Source organism: Condylura cristata, unplaced genomic scaffold (assembly GCF_000260355.1).
Source record: "Condylura cristata isolate star-nosed mole 26May11 unplaced genomic scaffold, ConCri1.0 scaffold00001, whole genome shotgun sequence".
In the NCBI taxonomy this organism is placed as follows: Eukaryota; Metazoa; Chordata; class Mammalia; order Eulipotyphla; family Talpidae; genus Condylura; species Condylura cristata.
Genome location: NW_004567102.1, coordinates 62,622,791 through 62,640,235, shown reverse-complemented (window position 1 = coordinate 62,640,235; position 17,445 = coordinate 62,622,791). Strand labels below are relative to the sequence as shown.

The window sequence follows — 17,445 nt, the reverse complement described above, 5'->3', positions numbered from 1 at the left end:
GCTCCATCCAAGTTGCTGCAAAAGACATGTGTTTCTCTTTTTTGGTTGCTGAGTAATATTCCATTGTATATATGTACCACATCTTTCTAATCCTAAGTCTGGCATTATTTTTAGAAATCGCACTTCCAAAATATCAGGGGCCCTCGCTGGTGGTGCAACAGGTTAAGGCACAGCACTACAAGCTAGCATCAGCTGGTTTAATGTGAGTTCAATCCTCAGCCAGGGAGGTGACCCACATGGTGCAGCAGACCTCTCCTGACCTGCCTGCTGCTCCCCTCAGCAGTGTATTTCATTGATTTGCCTGTTCTGCTCCCACATCTATCTCTGGTGAATCCTTTCACCTCCACACCTCTGGCCTGTACCCCAGTTCTATACACATAAATAAATAATGCCAGGTGTGAGACATGGAAGTTATTAGCATGACCAAATGAGAAAGGGATTTCTGAAAACACTGCTAGCTTTTTATATTCATGGGGCTACTTAAAAACCAATGACTACTTCTTTCTTGACTGTAAAATTGCTACAAGTGGGCCTCCCTGGTGGCAAAGGAGGTAAGATCCCAGAGATATAAAGCTATTGCCATCCACTGAGGCCTGAGTCAATCCTGGCCAAGGAGCTGACCCACGCGGTGCAGCAGACCTCCCCTGTCATGCCCACTGCTCCCCTCAGCAGTGTACTTCGTTGGATCTGCCTGTTCTGCTCCCCAATCTATCTTTGGTGAATCCTTCTCCCTCTTTCACCCCCACACCTCTTGTATGCATAAATAAATAAAAAACAATCTTTTAAAAAATTGGTACAACACATTGTCAAGCATTTAGAAAACATAAAGCACACATCAATATATGTACATGTGCGTAGCTCAGTTATCCTAGAACCTAGAAAAATCAATATATTTTATAAAAGTTGGTCTGTTAGACTTTCTGGCTCAACTTAAACTGGGACTAAAACAGTAAAGAGGTTAAATTTTGGCTCAAAAATCTGTTTGCACTAATTTGCAGTATATAACTTTTGGATACTACACGTACGTGACACGAACAGGTCATGAACTACAATTCCAGACTATAAGAAAATGTGCAGCTAGCACATTCTCTGTATGGCCAGACTATTTGATTAATGAAATAATTTCTGCAGTATTGGAAGTATAAGCTGTTCTTTCATTTTTATAATGAAGTTATTTTAGGGTATGTCTTGTGAAATCAGCTTAAGTCTTTGTATTTTTATCATTATTATAAATACACATTATCACATTGGAAAACGGAGGTGAAGGTTAAAGTGGACGCTCAAGGTGGGAAGCCCAAAGCTGTGTCCCCTCCTTTGGAAGGGGTCAGAAGAGGAGGGCCAAGCCTGGCTTCCAGCCCTGTCCTAAGAGCCAGGGATTCAGAGTGGGGAGGAATGTGGGCCTCTTTCCCTCTTGCGCAACTGCTTGTTCCACAAGAAGCTCCTTTCTCCAGCTCTTTCCTCCTGTAATGTAAATGCTCCTTAACAAAGTGTTTTTAGTGTGTGGGTGCTGGACAAAGAGTTGTATTCACTATGAACCAGGCCTCCTCCCTGCTGGTAACTTTAGATGCCTACAGCAACTACCCAAAATTTAATTCAGCCAAAGTCATCAAAGCTTTCCTTTCTACTCTGGCAGCTTTATGCTGCTGCAGAAGAGTATACAATTTAATACATTCAGCTGCTTCCATGATTGCCTTTTCATGACAAAAAGAAGTCACTTCCAAAGCATGGGTTAAGGTGCTGAGGTAAAATAAGGACAGCTCTTCAAAAGTAATTTGCACTTGTACTGAGGTCTTGACATTCCATCATTTGTAAGTAATTATCATTCTCAAAGTATTGGGATACTCTAAGGAATAAGAGGTACAAATTTACAACTAATTATCATTGTTGGGTGACCATTCATTTTACCTCTCACCGACAAGTAATGGACATTAGCATTACAGAAATACCCCAGGAAGTGAGTCATCTTCCACTTAATCATTTTAAATTAATGACAGCATGATTATAATATGGGATGTATACAAATAACAGTAACTTTCAAGGTCCAAAGGTGGAAATAGCAGTAAGAAAAGTACTAAACATACCTGAACCAATTCTGCCCTTAGCTCTTCTTTTTCCTCCTCAGAGAGCATGCTAGAGAACTCAGCGTTGGCTACTGTATCTTCATCTCTTCCGTGCAATGGTTCAGCCTCCAGCAAACCTTAATGAGGTGGAGAAAACATAATGCAATTTTTTAAAGTGAACTGGACAATTTCTGTTTCTATTGTCAGGTTAAGTAGTTACACTGACAGACCTTTTCACTGAAAAACAAGCAGCGTCCAGGAAAAAAGACAGAACAAAAACAAAAACAAAAAGCTAAATGTGAGAGTGGCTAACAAAAAAGTCTAAAGCCAAAAACTTAAGTGAAAGCGGAAATCCAGACACATAAACAAAAACAAGTCTCCGTGAGTCTCATGGTTGCCATCCAGATGAATCCTAGCTTTAGGCCTCACAGTCTCCTAGGGGGCAGAAGAAAGACCATGGCCACCCAAGAAGAGGAGTTAAAGGTGAGACTCCCACATGAATTGGCACCCCCCACCCCCTACATCCTGGGAGTAAGGACAAGAGGAACTTCTCTCCACAGGGGTCTGCAGGCAGATTGCCCCTCTCCACAGACAGCATTAAATAGACAGGCCAAAGGTCCTCCCCTGACAATTATAAACTTGGGGGGGTCTGCCAGACAGCTTGCAACCTGAACACCTGGTACCTGTGCATTTCAATACCTTTCTCCACTTCGGTGTGTTCATATCTGGATATAGAACCAGTGAGGAAGCGTCCCTGACAAACTGATTCTAGCAGAGGGAAAGGATGAAGCCCTTGGATGAAATTGTATGTCATACACACAAAAAACACTGTAAATAGGGAGAGACATAAGTATTCAGTGGTGTGTTCACAAAAGAAATACTTGACAATAAAATGACAAGCAGTGCTTAGATGAGACTCAAAAATAAGACACTGAGTGAAACTTTATTATGCAAGTTGCTGCATAATAAAATATAACCCCACAGACACAAAGTCCAAGCACATGCAAAGTTAAACGAAGAATAAAGTGACACAGAAAGGCAAGGCAAAGCTAGAGAATCACGACCCCGGGTTTGTCTGAGGAGAGAGGACGGGAGACCCCGAAGGGGATCGCCATCGCATTTGCTGCTCCATGTCCAGAACACGGAATCTCTGTGCACCAGTATTTCCTGTGCTTTAATCTTACTTGTAAATATGTTTTTGTCCTTTATTATTTACGTGATTAAAATAGAATTTGTTTAAAGTCCAAGGAGAAAGGTTAATAATTATGCTCCAAAACAGGGCACTCTAGGTGAAGAGTAAAACTATGGCAAAGTTTTCCTCCAGCTGGCCGCACTCCAGTACCTGGTACCCACATCCTTTTGTTTGAGTCAAGTGTTCCATTGGTGAAGGGAGAGGGACTAGACCTCAAGGTACTGGAGCCCTGAGAGACAAGGCGTCCCCAGGAAACATACCGAGAGAAAAGTCAAAACCAAGAAAAGAGCCTATGACACTATCACTGGTTAATCTGCATTAGGACATTAGCTCAGGTTGATTGATTAAGAAACTGCATGATCACCACAGCTCACCAAATATGAGCTTAATATAAATATGATCCAAAATACGAGTTTAATTATAAAAAGTTGACTCCTCTCCTGCTGGCAGGAGTTAGCCTGCTTCTTGAACCCTTGTGGCTTTGCTCCCAGGAGCTCGCCTGTGTCTTTAAATAGTTACTTGTGCCTGCTTTCCTTACTGCTGTGTGTGTGTGTGTGTGTGTGTGTGTGTGTGGTGTTTCAATTCTGGTTCTGCTGGTACTGTACTGATTACCTGTATGTAGCCGGTTAAGAGTGGGGCTAAAAAGTCAGTTAAGCAGAATAAGAGTAGCTGTATAGGAAATCTGTATCTAAAGACAAGCAATAATTAAAGACAAACTATTCCTATCTTCCATAATGCACCACTATAAAGCCTTCATGTACAGCTTTCCAGATCTTTCCTGTAGCGTATACTACACCCCAACACACCTTAACATCTCAGAAATCAGGAAACCTTCTGCAATCAATAGTGTCCTACAATTAATTAGCAGCATTTTTGCCTTTCTTAGTGGAATGTAAAACAATACTATCTTAAAGTCTTCAGAACCTTAGAATTCAAAAATATGTAGATAGATATAAAATGTAATATAAGAATATATTGATCCATAACATGTATCCAACACATATGTGCATGTTATATAGCTACTTGTCTAAAAACCATCACATTGTTTTATAACTTGAATTTTTTCAATTTCCTCCTCTCATCTTTTTTCATCTCAACTGAAACCGACTTGTCAAAGGTCTCCAATCAACCCATAAATTATCTATAGCTGATTTGTCCAAACTGAAATGCAATCCACAAATGCACACATACCTTGTTGTTTTACCCCTCTAACCCTTTCTCCATAACTGAATAGTGATTCATGGCAGAGAATAGGCTCTGTCTAGTCTCAAAATATTCATCCCAATATTTTGATTAATGATTCATCAGATGATTGCAATACAATGCAGTACAACTGGAAAGAGGATAGCTTTTGGGACATACAAATCTTAAGAAGAATTCTAGCTTCATCTCTTTCCGGCTTTTAACTATAATAGTTTGAAAGTCAGTCTTTTTATCTGTAAGAGAAAAGTAATAATAACAACCCTCAAGATTAGATTGTCATAAGTTACAGTTTGCCAAATGCCAGCACGGTGTCTGGTATATTCCCCAGTCTGTTCATGCATGAGTGACATTTTTCCTTGACTAGAATCATTCATTAAACTATGAGAATACAAGAAGTTGAAGAATTATTCTGTCCTTAAGAGGTTAAAAAGATTCCACTGTAGAGACAAGCCACTCACATGTAGAGTTTAAGTAGTTTATAACCCACAGCAGTATATAAATATGCACAGAATGAATGTCCTAAAGAAATATAAACCCACATATGCCATGCTCCGCTTATCCTGTTAGGTTAAATGGCCTGGTTTCTAGAAGGGAACCCCACATTGAACCACAGTAGCATAGCCCACTCTTTCTGGCTATTACTTAACGGACTAGGAAAGACACCTGATCCAGCAGCAGCTTCTCAACTCGCATCCTGAGATTTTAAACTAAGAGATAGAGTACAGATAAGCAGAATAATGTTGAATAGCTACTCGCAGAATAGAGCACAGAACTAAATCTTCCTCAGAGATGCCTGACCCATGGTCTGTTCATTTGCTCAACAAACATTTATTTAACCTCTACTTGGTGCTAAATATAGGTCTCTACTCTCGTGGAATTTATAATCCTGCCTGTCCCAAGAAAAGATTGTATGAATTCTCTTAATTTCCATGAGCTTTTTCTTTATCCTTAAAATTAGCCTCATTTTCCTAACAAAAATAATGAACAACCATATATACCAGAGACATTCTGTGAGGGTGGAGTGGGGAATGGGATCAAAAATGGGGGGGGGAGGAGGGGAGGGAAATGCACTGGACTATGGTGGTGGCTCAGGGGTGATTTGGTGATGGGAAACCCGCGGGGATTATAATCGAGATGGAAAAAAAAAGTGTGCAAAATGATGTAAAAATAAACTTTGTAATAAAAAAAAATTAACCTCATTTTCCTTTGAACAAATCGGAATGTCTTTATTTCCAGACAGATGAACTCTGTATTAAACAGAGGCAATGATATTCTAATATTCAGGTAAAAGAGATCATTGTGATCTCTCTGCCAAGCTTTGGTTCCATGATTTCAATGACTTGCCATGACCTAAAATGAACTTGCTGTGACTTAAAAATTCAGAAAATTATGCTTGCTACAAACTGGCTCTCTCTAAAACTGTAGACGTCACTTTGTCATTTGTAATCTTTAAGATCTTCTCTGAGGGCCTTCCTGGTGGTTCCAGGTTAAAATCTCAGGGCTATAAAGCTACCACCAGCTTCTGATGCATGAGTTCGATTCCTAGCCAGCTAACCCACATGGTGCAGCAGCCCTCTCCTCTGTCTCACCCGCTGCTCCCCTCAGCAATATATTTTAGTAGATCTACCTGTTATGCTCCCCACTGTCTCTGGTGAATCCTTTCCCCACTCCCCCCACCTATGGTCTACACCCCAGTTCTTGTATGTATAAATGGGAAAAAAAAAAGACATTCTCTGATATGGTGTAAGGAGCCAGGCCATACATAAGCCATAATGGTGATGTTCTTTGCTTTCCAGAATCAATCCCCCTTCACTCTTACAGAAGAAGTGAGCCAATACTCACCTTGCATACATCCTCGAGCATTTGTGGACTCGGAAACACTATTCAAGCAACTGATTGCTGATGTAGTCGGATCCTTAAGGAGATATTGTTAAGTTTGAGTTTTCATAGCTGAACTGGAAACAACCTTGTACATGCAAAGAGCAGAGCCCAGAAATCTTGGCTAAACCAGAAGAGCGGGAGACACTTCTGAAACTATAATGAGTGTCTATGAAAAAACCAACCAGGAATTTCCTGGAGGTGAGGTTATAATGAGGGGTCCTGAGTTCATTATAAACTCTAGGAAGCTCCATGTTCCTCATTTGCAAAGTCTATTTTGGGGAAATAGGTGTTATGTTCTTTTTTACCTGTCGAAGAAGGACAGAGGGGGGGGGTTCTCCACTCCAATTTTGGGGGTGGGCTCAACATGTCTGGTCATTTTGTCAGCCTAGACCAAATCAGACTCCATGGTTCCATCTGAATCATATGGCCATAGCATATGATAGCAGTTGAGGGCTATCTGCCTTCAAGATGATGGTCAGGGTCAGCAGGAGATAAAGCAAAGGATGTAAACAGATTGGGCTATTTTCCAAGAAATCTGACCTAGGTAAAACCCAGTCTCAATGGTCAATAAGTGGAAAATAAGTGACAAAACACAACAGGATTCTGAGGCCGTAGAGCACAGCGATGTTGGCCTCAACAGTTCTGGGCAAACACCCACAAGCTCAGAGTTACCACCTAGGGTCTGCCTCTTCATTTTGCCCTCCAGATTTAAAAGTTGTCTTCACTAGCCTAGCACCTTCTTTCATAAGAGGGAAGAGCAGTGGGGGAGGGGATCTGAAGACTAGGGTGGCTCTGGGTCAGGCCTCGCCCTCAGCAACGCTGCTGGCCCTCCATCAGCACCTACCACTCTCAGAAAGCCACTTCTTTCTCCTTTGACCTGAAGTTTCATCTCTTGTTCTAGAAAGTAAGCAACTGAATGACAGAAAGTCATTTTAGTTTCCCATGAAATTCCTGCATTCCCCAGCATGATTTTTTTTCTAGAACAATGGTAAGAATCTGATCATAGCTAATAACAAAATGTGACAGCTGTACCTACAGCCACTGACCAGAAAATGTCTCACAAAACAGCTCAGGATTAGATACCTGAATGTGTGAAGGCAGAAAGTTAGACATCTTGTCCAGGCTAACAGGGCTAATTAGAGTTGAACTTGAGATTCAAATACAAAGCTATTAGGTAATAAAGTTCATCCTCACCTACTGCAGATGTCTGATAGGACCAAAATATCTCCCTATCTGACTGAAAACCCCATAAACCCGCTCAAAAAGCTTACTGAAGGCCAACGTCTGCAGTTTTAATATCAGCAGCCTTCTACCACGAGCACTGAGAAGATTCCAGAGTGTACTCTCATCCCCCAGACCTTCATGTACTGGCGTTGCTCAACTACTGTTTGTTGAACTCATCCCCTAAGACAAAAATCCAAACTATCACGTGACCTTGATGCCCTTTACATGATAGCTGTCATGGATGCCTCTCCCTTTTTATTGCCATGACTCTGATTGTGATTTTTGACTTTTATCACAACATACCCATACACTTAAATCTTAATTTTGTTTTCCTTGTTTGCACTCTGCACCATCTAATTTACACACTCAACTTAATATTTTTAACACATTACTTATTATGGATAGGATCACTGCTAGCCTCAACTTGGAAGTTCTTATACTAGCTAGTTTCTTGTAAAGTGGTGACTACATGTTGCCTTTGATTTCTCCTTAATGTCTTGAAAACTGTCTGGCTGTTGTAAGCAGGGTCTCCCATCATGCTCTATTCAATCCTATGCTTATGTGCTGCAGCCTCTCTCCTCCTCTTCAGTTTCTGTCCTACCAACAAAACTAGAATAACAAGTAACATTTTGTTGAGTGCTTTAATGTGATCTAAAATGTTTTTTTGTGTGCTTTTTGTATGTGCTACTATATATAACTACTAAATATTATTTACAGCATTAGCTACATTACAACTTGCATTATATTCTGCTTTAAGACAAAAATACTACGTTACTATAATTATTACTATAATTATAGTTAAACGAGGTTATGAAGAAAATACTTCAGACACTTCCCTATAAAAGTTTATTGACCTTAAAATATGAAGAAAACATGAGTCACTACTATTAATAACATTGTTTTTAAAAGCTTTGGTTTCATTTAACCAATGTAGCTTTAAAAAATACCATATCTGTAATGCTCAACCTGACAATACATTGAGTAGTTAAGTAAAAGAAGATAATTATATTTTTATGTGGAGTTATTTATGAAGTTGTCACAGATTAAACTAAAAGTAATTTTATATGCCATCTTCCCATTTTTTGGCTAATAGATAATTTCTACAATCCCAACAGTTAGTTACTGAATAAAATTGACTCTAGTCTCTAGTGAAAAATCTGTGATTGACAAAAAGCTAACTAACCAAAGCTAGAAGAGACATGTTATTCCAGATAGAGACAAACAAATATATGGAAACAGTTCTTTCCATATTAGTCATCCATTTGTACAAAAAGTTGACTATCTTCTGATTGCAAAATGAAACACACCTTTGATTTAAAATTCTTAGGTCTATTTAATATTACAGAACTCACCAAGATTCAAAAGAACACTAAAGACTATGAAAAGATAAGGCACCCAACAGTCAAAGACATACTATGTGACCCTAAAGGGCGGGCACCCTTTGAGGAGCTAAACACTAGGGATACACATAGTATCCCTTTTCTTAACTAAAGTCTGACCAGGACTTTCACTTACCTCCAGGCATGAATCGTAGAAAAATCTCAATCTCAGAATGAGCTGGGTCCATTTTCACCAGATTTCCCTGCCCCTTGTCCAATAATGCCTTAGAATGCTCCTGAAGGCATTGAGAATTATGGGAATTTGGAGCAATGTACTAAACCTACTTACCCTTTGGCTGAAGTGATATTGCCCAGGTCATGGCAGTCACTTACTTTACAGTATTATTCATTGGACTGTGAATGCAGAAAATGCATTGATACACAATTCACACAATTTGTTAAAACCAGCTGGTCATTCAAGCTGGGATGTCCAGAACAGCTGCATATTCCAAGCTGTTGTCTATAATTAGGTCCAGAAATTTTATTTTACCAGTTCACACTGTGATGATCAACTTCTTAAATGATAGTGTCTACAAACAGATCTTTTGACAGACTGACTTGGCTTGTAGACTAAATTTTTTTTTTGAGAGTAATTTTTTCTTTATTTAAACTGCATTTTTTTATAACAGTTTATTTTTACATCATTTTGTACATTTTTTTTCCATCTCAATTGTAATCCCCGCGGGTTTCCCATCACCAAGGTAGACTAAATATTTTATGTCAAGTTCTATGCTCTACTTCTTCAGATCAAAATCAACCTGAGAGACCAAATGACCAATAAAAAAATTACTTGGCAAGCACTGAGAAGAATAACGAGTTAGCTGACTTCAAGATAGTGCACCTTAAATGCTGTGTTATAACTCTGTGATGTCTTGTCTTTTTCCTCCTTTAGATTATTAGGACCAGTATTCTCTGTTAACACTAGGTGCACAAAGAATATATGTGGGATAATGTAGTTGACTGCCATGAATTTATGAACTGTCCATACAGTAAATCTTATTCTCAGCCAGAAAGGCATCTCTCCTCTTGTGGTCCTGAGTCAACATGACCAAGACTTACAACCAATGCAATGACCACTGACAGAAAAGCAAATAACATGTAGCAGAGAAGCAATAGCCAGCACAGCTCAGCCTAGCAGCGGTCCCCAATCACTATTTCATTTTTGTTACTGCATCTAGTCCCTTCAAGGAGTGTACTAAGCCAGTCACTAGCTTTCATTCTATCAATGTTCTGCCAGAGTTTCTATCTTTATATTCCCAGCTAAAACAAATTCTAAATCTCTACTGCCTTGGACAAGTTACAAGTAAGTAAAATGAGAAAGATTTAAGATAAAAGAGGATCTTCAGGAAATGATAGGGGAGCCTAGGGTACCAATTCCGTTGGGTAACAGAAAGTAAATACTTACTGCAGTATCTAATGTGACATCTGACAAGATAGAGTTTGAAACATCCTGGGACTAATTGTATCCTTCAGAAAAGTATCCTTCAGGTCACCAGGACATGGCTGTGTTACATTTCCAACTCCTTGTTATTAGAACCTATGTTGTTTAGAATGTGTACATAAAAGAAAACTTTAGTTATCTTTGGTATCAACTAAGTTTCTTTACAAGTATGTCAAAGGAACAAATTATAGAAAACATCAGGTTTTCTAAAATGAAAGCCCAGAAACAGAGAAACTTAAGTGCCTTACAGATGATGTGGTAGATGGTGTTCCTCAGGGGCTGCTTCTGACCTTCACTCCAGGGGATCAACAGTCACCACCCTGAACCACTCAGACTTGAGTTTTTATTCTCAACATGAGGTCACGTGGCCTGATACACACCAATGGTTTCTGCTGCTTATGGGCGTTTCAGTGAAACACACCCCAGACCACAGAGAAAAACACTAGGTCAACTTCCAATTAAACATGTAAAATATGTATCACAAGCCTTTTCAGCTGCTTCAGTCACCTCCAGTGCAAAATTACAGGGTTACGGCAAATGGGATAGTCTTTCTATTTCAAGTCATCATTTGCTACTCTTGAAAGATATAAGGTGACATAGAAACAAAAAGAGACACAAGCTGGAAAAGCTGCAACTCATACCAAAGCAACATCATCAGGACACAGTACCCACAAATATGTCCACCATAAACAAACAGTTATGGAAAAACAAAAAAATAGCTAATGTTCCTGATGGACAGACTCTAGGAACTTCCTTCCCTGAATAAACTTCTAAGTAGAATGAGGAAAGATGAAACTATTGCTGGAATGTGTAACAGACAAACCAAACATATATTATCTTGATTCAGGGTAGCAAGGGGCACTAAAACTGGCTAACAATACTGCTCAAATACTTTACCAGTCACTGTCTTTACCCACAAGACTGCTCAGGTTCAGAGAACAACTATAAAGGGATTTATGTAACAAACCAGGAAGAACAAAGTTACTGAGGCCAAAAATGGCCACTTACCTCTCTCAAAGCAGTGTCCAGTGTCTTAAAGTCCTAATCACAAACACTCCAAAGGTGGCATCTTCCCACCACTGAGACCCAGAGCTCCTGTCACAAACAATAGGTCATGCTCCCAAGATGGCATTTTTCCACCACTGGGGACCTGGAGCACGTGGCAGCCAGAATATAGGACAAGTTCCAACTCAGGAAGACAACAGAAGACACAACAGGAGATGATCCCCAGAGCTGCCAAGATGTCCCGGCATAGCACAAAAGTGACACTCAAAATAGCAGCTGTAGTGGCTGATTGAACAACTGACCAACAAACAGACTAACAGCCACACTCACAGCTCAGCGTGGGGCCAGCCCCAGGTCTTTGCCTTCCCTGCCAGACAGCAAAACCTGTTAACACTTTTAGTTGCTTGGCTACCAGCAAAGCCTCCGAATTTTTCCTCTCTGGGGCCTCTGGAAGCCTCTCCCTGTTCTTCAGAGGCCAGCACCAGCCTTCTGGAAGATTGGTGTGGTGGGGGCAGATATCACTGACCCCAGAATTGCTGAAGATCCAAAAACTGCTAAATCCTGAACACAAAACTGGGGGCTGTGTGTGCAGACCCTTACATTCCTTATCAGAGCCTCCACCCAACCCCCCAAAAGATACTTTGCTAGCAATTTCCCTGGGTCATCCTCAACAGCACCCTGCTCCAGTGGGCACCAGATGTAACAGTGTTTGGCTTCAGTCACTGGTTACAACCTGAGCTTTTAAATCACCCTTTTCTCTGTATCTCCACCTCATTTCACACCTACCTGGTTCTCCCCCACCTCCATGTACACATATTAAAAATGATCTCTCAAGGCACTCATAAAAGGAAGCCTATCCTAACAAACCATCAATCTGCACATTTAACACCCAGTGTCAGATTTCTGCCATGATCAGGAGGGGAGACAGTCTTACCTATATTCCAAGTAAACAGGGGAATAAATTAATCTGAATCCACACTTATTTCTAAAAATTAGCATTCATTTAGGGCCCTCCCTGGTGGCATAATGGGTTAGGATGCAGCACCGCAAGCTGGCCGCAGCTGCTTGAGTGTGAGTTCCATCCTTGCCCCGGAGGTGACCCACATGGCGCAGCAGACCTCTCCTGACCCGCCCGGCCCGCTGCTCCCCTCAGCAGTGTACGCTATCAGTTGGCCTGTTGTGCTCCCCACTCTGTCTCTGTTGAATCCTCTCTCCGCCCCTGCATCTCTGGCTTTACCTCAGTTCTGTATGCATAAATAAATAAATCTAAAAAAAAAAGAAAGAAAGAAAAGAAAAATAAACATTCATTTAAAAGCAAAGGAACTCCTTGTCCTTCTCCATCTAGTTGAAGACACAAGCTGTGTTTCCCTGATCATCACTACCCTTCCACTTTTGGTACTTTCTTTTAAAAAAAAATTTAATGCATACAAGAATGGGGATATAGGCCAGAGATGTGGTGGGTAAGAGGGTTCACCAGAGACAGAGAGGGGAGCAGAATAGGCAAAGCAACTGAAATACTCTGCTGAGGTGAGCAGTGAGCAAGACAGGAGAGGTCTGCTGTGCCAAGTATGTCAGCGCCCTGCCCGGGGATCGATCGACATTGTGCAGCAGCGGCTGTGGAGAGCTTCACAGTGCTGTGCTTGACCCCTGGAGCCACCAGGGTCAGCCCTTTCCTTTCTTAAATGTTTACTGTCTTTGTAGCATGTTGGCCCATCCTGGAGGGTGAACTCAGATAAAGAAATAAAAACCAAGTCCTTTGCAATAAAAGACATCCCCCAATTTAATCGAGACAAGCCAAATAAAACCTTCTCCCCACGGCACATTAAAAGTATAGTTGTTAGTGTTCAGAATGAGGAGCCCAGGGTCCCAAAAGCTGCCTGCTTTAAATTGTGTTCTGCCATTCACCTCATAAAAGCAAACATATTCTTAGTGCATAAGATCTTCATTAGAAAAGAACTTTAATGGAATGAGTGTGCCATAGAGAGAAGAGAGAGAAAAAGTTAAACATCTAGAGTTACCCATCCCCATGTGGATAAACACCAACAAAACAGGGTTGGCTCAAGGCAGGGCCACTGAGGTACAAAAACCTGCCACATGTGTAAGGTGCTTCTGGTGGGGTCCCATAGGAACGGGGCAGAAAAGGCCAGGAAAGTCTGAAGGAAAAGAGCAAAATCAAGATACAAGTCAAGGTAAAGGTTGTCAATGTCAGCCTCCCCGTGGGTGGCTCACCTACATCTCTTTCGTTTCTTCCATGTCACCGAAGTTCCTGGTACAAGTCCAAGGCTGAGAAGCAAGCACAGCTTCTTCATATGCTTCTGTGCCATGTGCCTCCTCCAGGTCTCCTCCTAGCCTTCTTCCCCTGATCAGCCCTTTATCTGCCCTTTCTAGCTTCTCAATGCTCAGCTCCACCCTTCAAGAGGCGGGGCAGGGAACAAGGAACCTCCCCTTTCTATGGGGCTGACATAGGTTGTAGGAAAGACCGGCTCAGACAGATTGAGAGTTGTCAGTTCTCTAGTCCTTTTGATGACATTTTTAAGAGGGGTTGGGGTTTTGCTAAGTGGGGTCCTTGGGTTTTGTTTTCTCTGAGAAAAGTTACCAGTTTTCAGTGGCAAAAGGTAAGTTTCCTTGCAAGGCAAAGACTTTTGATTATATCCAAAAGGAGAAGTTTATTAGGAAAAGGAGAAACAAAAAAGACAGGTACCTGCAAGCCCTCCCTGGTGGGCAGTGGGTTAAACCACGGCACTAAGGTGCTAAATCCACTTTAGCATGAGTTCGATTGCCGCCCCGGAGGTGACTCACATGGCTGGCAGCAGTGTACTTTGTTAGTCGCCTGTTCTGCTCCCCACTCTGTCTCTGGTGAATCCTCTCACGGCCCCTGCACCTCTGACCTGTATCCCAGTTCTGTATGCATAAACAAATAAACTTTTAAATTAAAAAAAAAAAAGGCAGGTACCTGCATAGTTATAGGGGGGCAGAAGAACTGCCTCTTGCTTTTGCAGAAATTGCACTGACAAAGCGTTCTTTTTGGTAGGGTTCATTCCTTTGTGAAACTGCTATCCATTGCTAATTACTTCTAGGGTGTGACTAGGTTCCTTTGTAAAGACTGGAGAGTCTCTACAGTGGCCCTCAATCTTTCTGTGAGACTGCACCTCTGGTCTGTGCTTCTGGGCACTTTCAATAGGCATCTGCTATGGCAGTTGGCACCCAAGAGTTTTTCATTTCTATAGTTGGTTTGACAAATATGTTGTTCATCATTTCTATCTAAGTTCCAGTTTTATTTTGTTTTTTAAGATCGATTTATTTATGCATACAGAAAAGGTACAGACCAGAGGTTCATGGGCAGTGAGATGCTTCACCAGAGACAGAGTGGGGAGCAGAACGAACAGATGTACTGAAATACACTGCTGAGGGGAGTAGTGGGAGAGATAGGAGAGGTCTGCTGTACTATATACGGGTCAGCTCCCTGACTGGGGTTCAAAACCAGGCCATCAAAGTGACAGCGCTGAGCTTTAGTCTGTAGGCCACCAGGGATACCCCAGTTTCTGGTCTTCTAATACCTCCATCCTAAGTTTTCTCCTCTTAGCCTCCGTCACTTCTACAACATCAAATCTACGGCGATGTTTGGAAGGTAAAACCAGCAAGCCAAACCTGTACATGCCTATGGACTCCGCACCCAGACTCAGACAAAGCATTGATCAGAGGGACAGAGGACCTTCCCTTTACATAAGCCAGCAGCTTTGCAGCAGTCACATTTCTCCAGTCTGTATAATAAAATCTTAGTATTTCAAATAGCTTCTTTTGACAATGTCTATAAGCAAAGCCTTTCTCTTGAAGTACAAGAAGTAAGTAAATGCTGAAAGAGATGGGAAGATGTGTTTATGAATTGTGAAATGGCTAGGGGAGAGAAAATATATAAGAAGTTGCTCAGTCATGTTTGCACATGATCCATTTGGGGAGAGAAATAAAAATAGCTGGGAAAAAGCAGTCTATGCATGAGCTCTTGGTGGAATGGGAGAGCGTTGAAGCTGCAGCGTTGAAGCTGGAGTGCTTCCTCAGCCAGGTAAAGAGCTACCAGCCAGTCCAGAGGGCTTTGTGCAGGCAATCTAGATTCCAGGCAAAGAAAGTGCTTTTCGGTGAGTGCCCTAATATTCTGCACAAACCTGCACATCATCCCTCCCTCTGCTCTCGGTGTTTTTGACTCCATGGTTGGGAGTGGTGGGGATGATGGGGATGGAAACACAAAAGGGGAGCTCACATACCAAGCCCCCTGAACGAGCATACACAGAGTAGGGGGAGAGAAGTGGGGTGTTGGAGAGGGATGCCATGGTGTTGGCTGGGGCCCCGCACAAGGATGAAGCTGATCTTATTCTGATGTTCTGTCTCTCTTATTGCATCCAGTGTTCTTTTCCTTGGCAATTCCAGTACCAAGATGCAAAAGACAAAAAGAGTTCAGTGTCCTCCCCAGGGACTTCACCATGGTGCTCTGTTCCCTTGGGATTTAAAAAAAAAACAGTACTCTGCTCAACAAAATTACCTTTATATGTGAACATAAAAATAGATTTGGGGCTGTTTTTTTGGTAAAAGTTAAGATCAAACCCATCAATACATAGTTCACTTGTGTTTGTTATGAATGCTGAGAAGAGTGAGATAAGATATACACCAAATTTTTAATGTTGACTATAAAAGGGTAAGTTTGGGTAAGGAAAATAGTTTATCTAGCTCTGTATTACTTGGCAGACTAGAGCAAGGATGTGTGAGGGACTCAATGGCTGTGTCAGCCCAACATTCATATGCTGATATTGTCATTCCCAAGGTGACAGAGAGCAGGGGTTCCCAGCCCCCTGTCTGTCCCCATGTCTGACAGTGCTATGTCCCTGCTACAGCTGCTGGAGGTCCCCGCTGGACTAGTTCTAGAGATAAATGACTACCAAGGGTTGTTTTTAAACAAAACTAGGTCATGATGAAATATTGAAAGACTGTTTATCTTCTGCCTCTACTCTCTGAAGACGTTTCTGATATTTTGAATGCAATTTTTTTCAAAGAAATTTGTATTTAAAACCATTTGTGGTGAGTACTGTTTTGTGCATATCATTCAGTTTCCACCCATTTCAACACATGACTAAATCTAGCACTATTTTTAAAAACAGATCAAATGATTTTTAAAAATTATTAATGGTGGCCCTCCCTGGTGGCGCAGCGGGTTGGAGCACTGCAATGGGAAGCTTGAGCCACTTCCGCATGAGTTCGATTCCCGCCTGCCCCGGAGGAGATCCACATGGCAAGGCAGACCTCTCCTGGCCCGCCCGCTGCTCCCCTCAGCAGTGTACTTCGTTGATGCCTGTTCTGCTCCCCGCTCTGTCTCTGGTGAATCCTCTCACCCCCCACATCTCTGGCCTATACCCCAGTTCTATATGAATAAATAAATCTTAAAAAAAAATTATTAATGAAACTTATGGCATTCTAAGCATAGAAGCAGGAAGAGGCCTTCCCAGCTACAAGCAAAACTTAAAAAGGAATTTCTTCAAATAAGGTAACTTATTTGAAGGATTTAATAATAATCAATGACTTTGAAATGTATGTGCTATTTAAAAAGGTGCCACCTCTGAAGTTGAAGAGGACTTCACCTAACAGTGGAACAAAGGGAAGAAAACAGCAAAAGTTGAGCCTTAACAACCAACCTGTGAGTCTTCCACATTCTTGTATATTGTCATTTCAAGTTTTTCACTTAAGTTGAAAGGTCTATACACAGAATTTAACTCTTGGCTCCATGTCATGCAAATATTGGCAAATTTTTAGTAAATTGTACTATTTTTGTCAAAATATTTAGGGTTGTATTATTGGCAAAAATGAAAATAAACAAAATCCAGTGAGACCCATCACTATAAGCTCAAAAAATTAGTTGAGTAGTAGACTTGCTTTTTTCATTAAAAATAAAACAACAGGCCCTCCCTGGTGGCGCAGCGGGTTAAAGCACAGCACTGAGAATCTAAAACCGCTTCCGCATGAGTTCGATTCCCGCCTGCCCCGGAGGTGACCACATGGCGTGGCAGACCTCTCCTG

At 41.4% G+C, this 17,445-nt stretch overlaps 1 protein-coding gene across 5 annotated transcripts in view; it reads right to left on the bottom strand.

The window, feature by feature from the left end:
- Positions 1–17,445, bottom strand: part of TPD52L1 (tumor protein D52-like 1) — an 84,223-nt gene that overhangs the window by 31,220 nt on the left and 35,558 nt on the right. For all 5 annotated transcript variants that reach the window (XM_012720811.1, XM_012720862.1, XM_004673827.2 and 2 more), the window contains exon 2: positions 2,082–2,197. In XM_012720811.1, the coding sequence (XP_012576265.1) occupies positions 2,082–2,197 (116 nt within the window). The remainder of the gene's footprint in view (positions 1–2,081; positions 2,198–17,445) is intronic.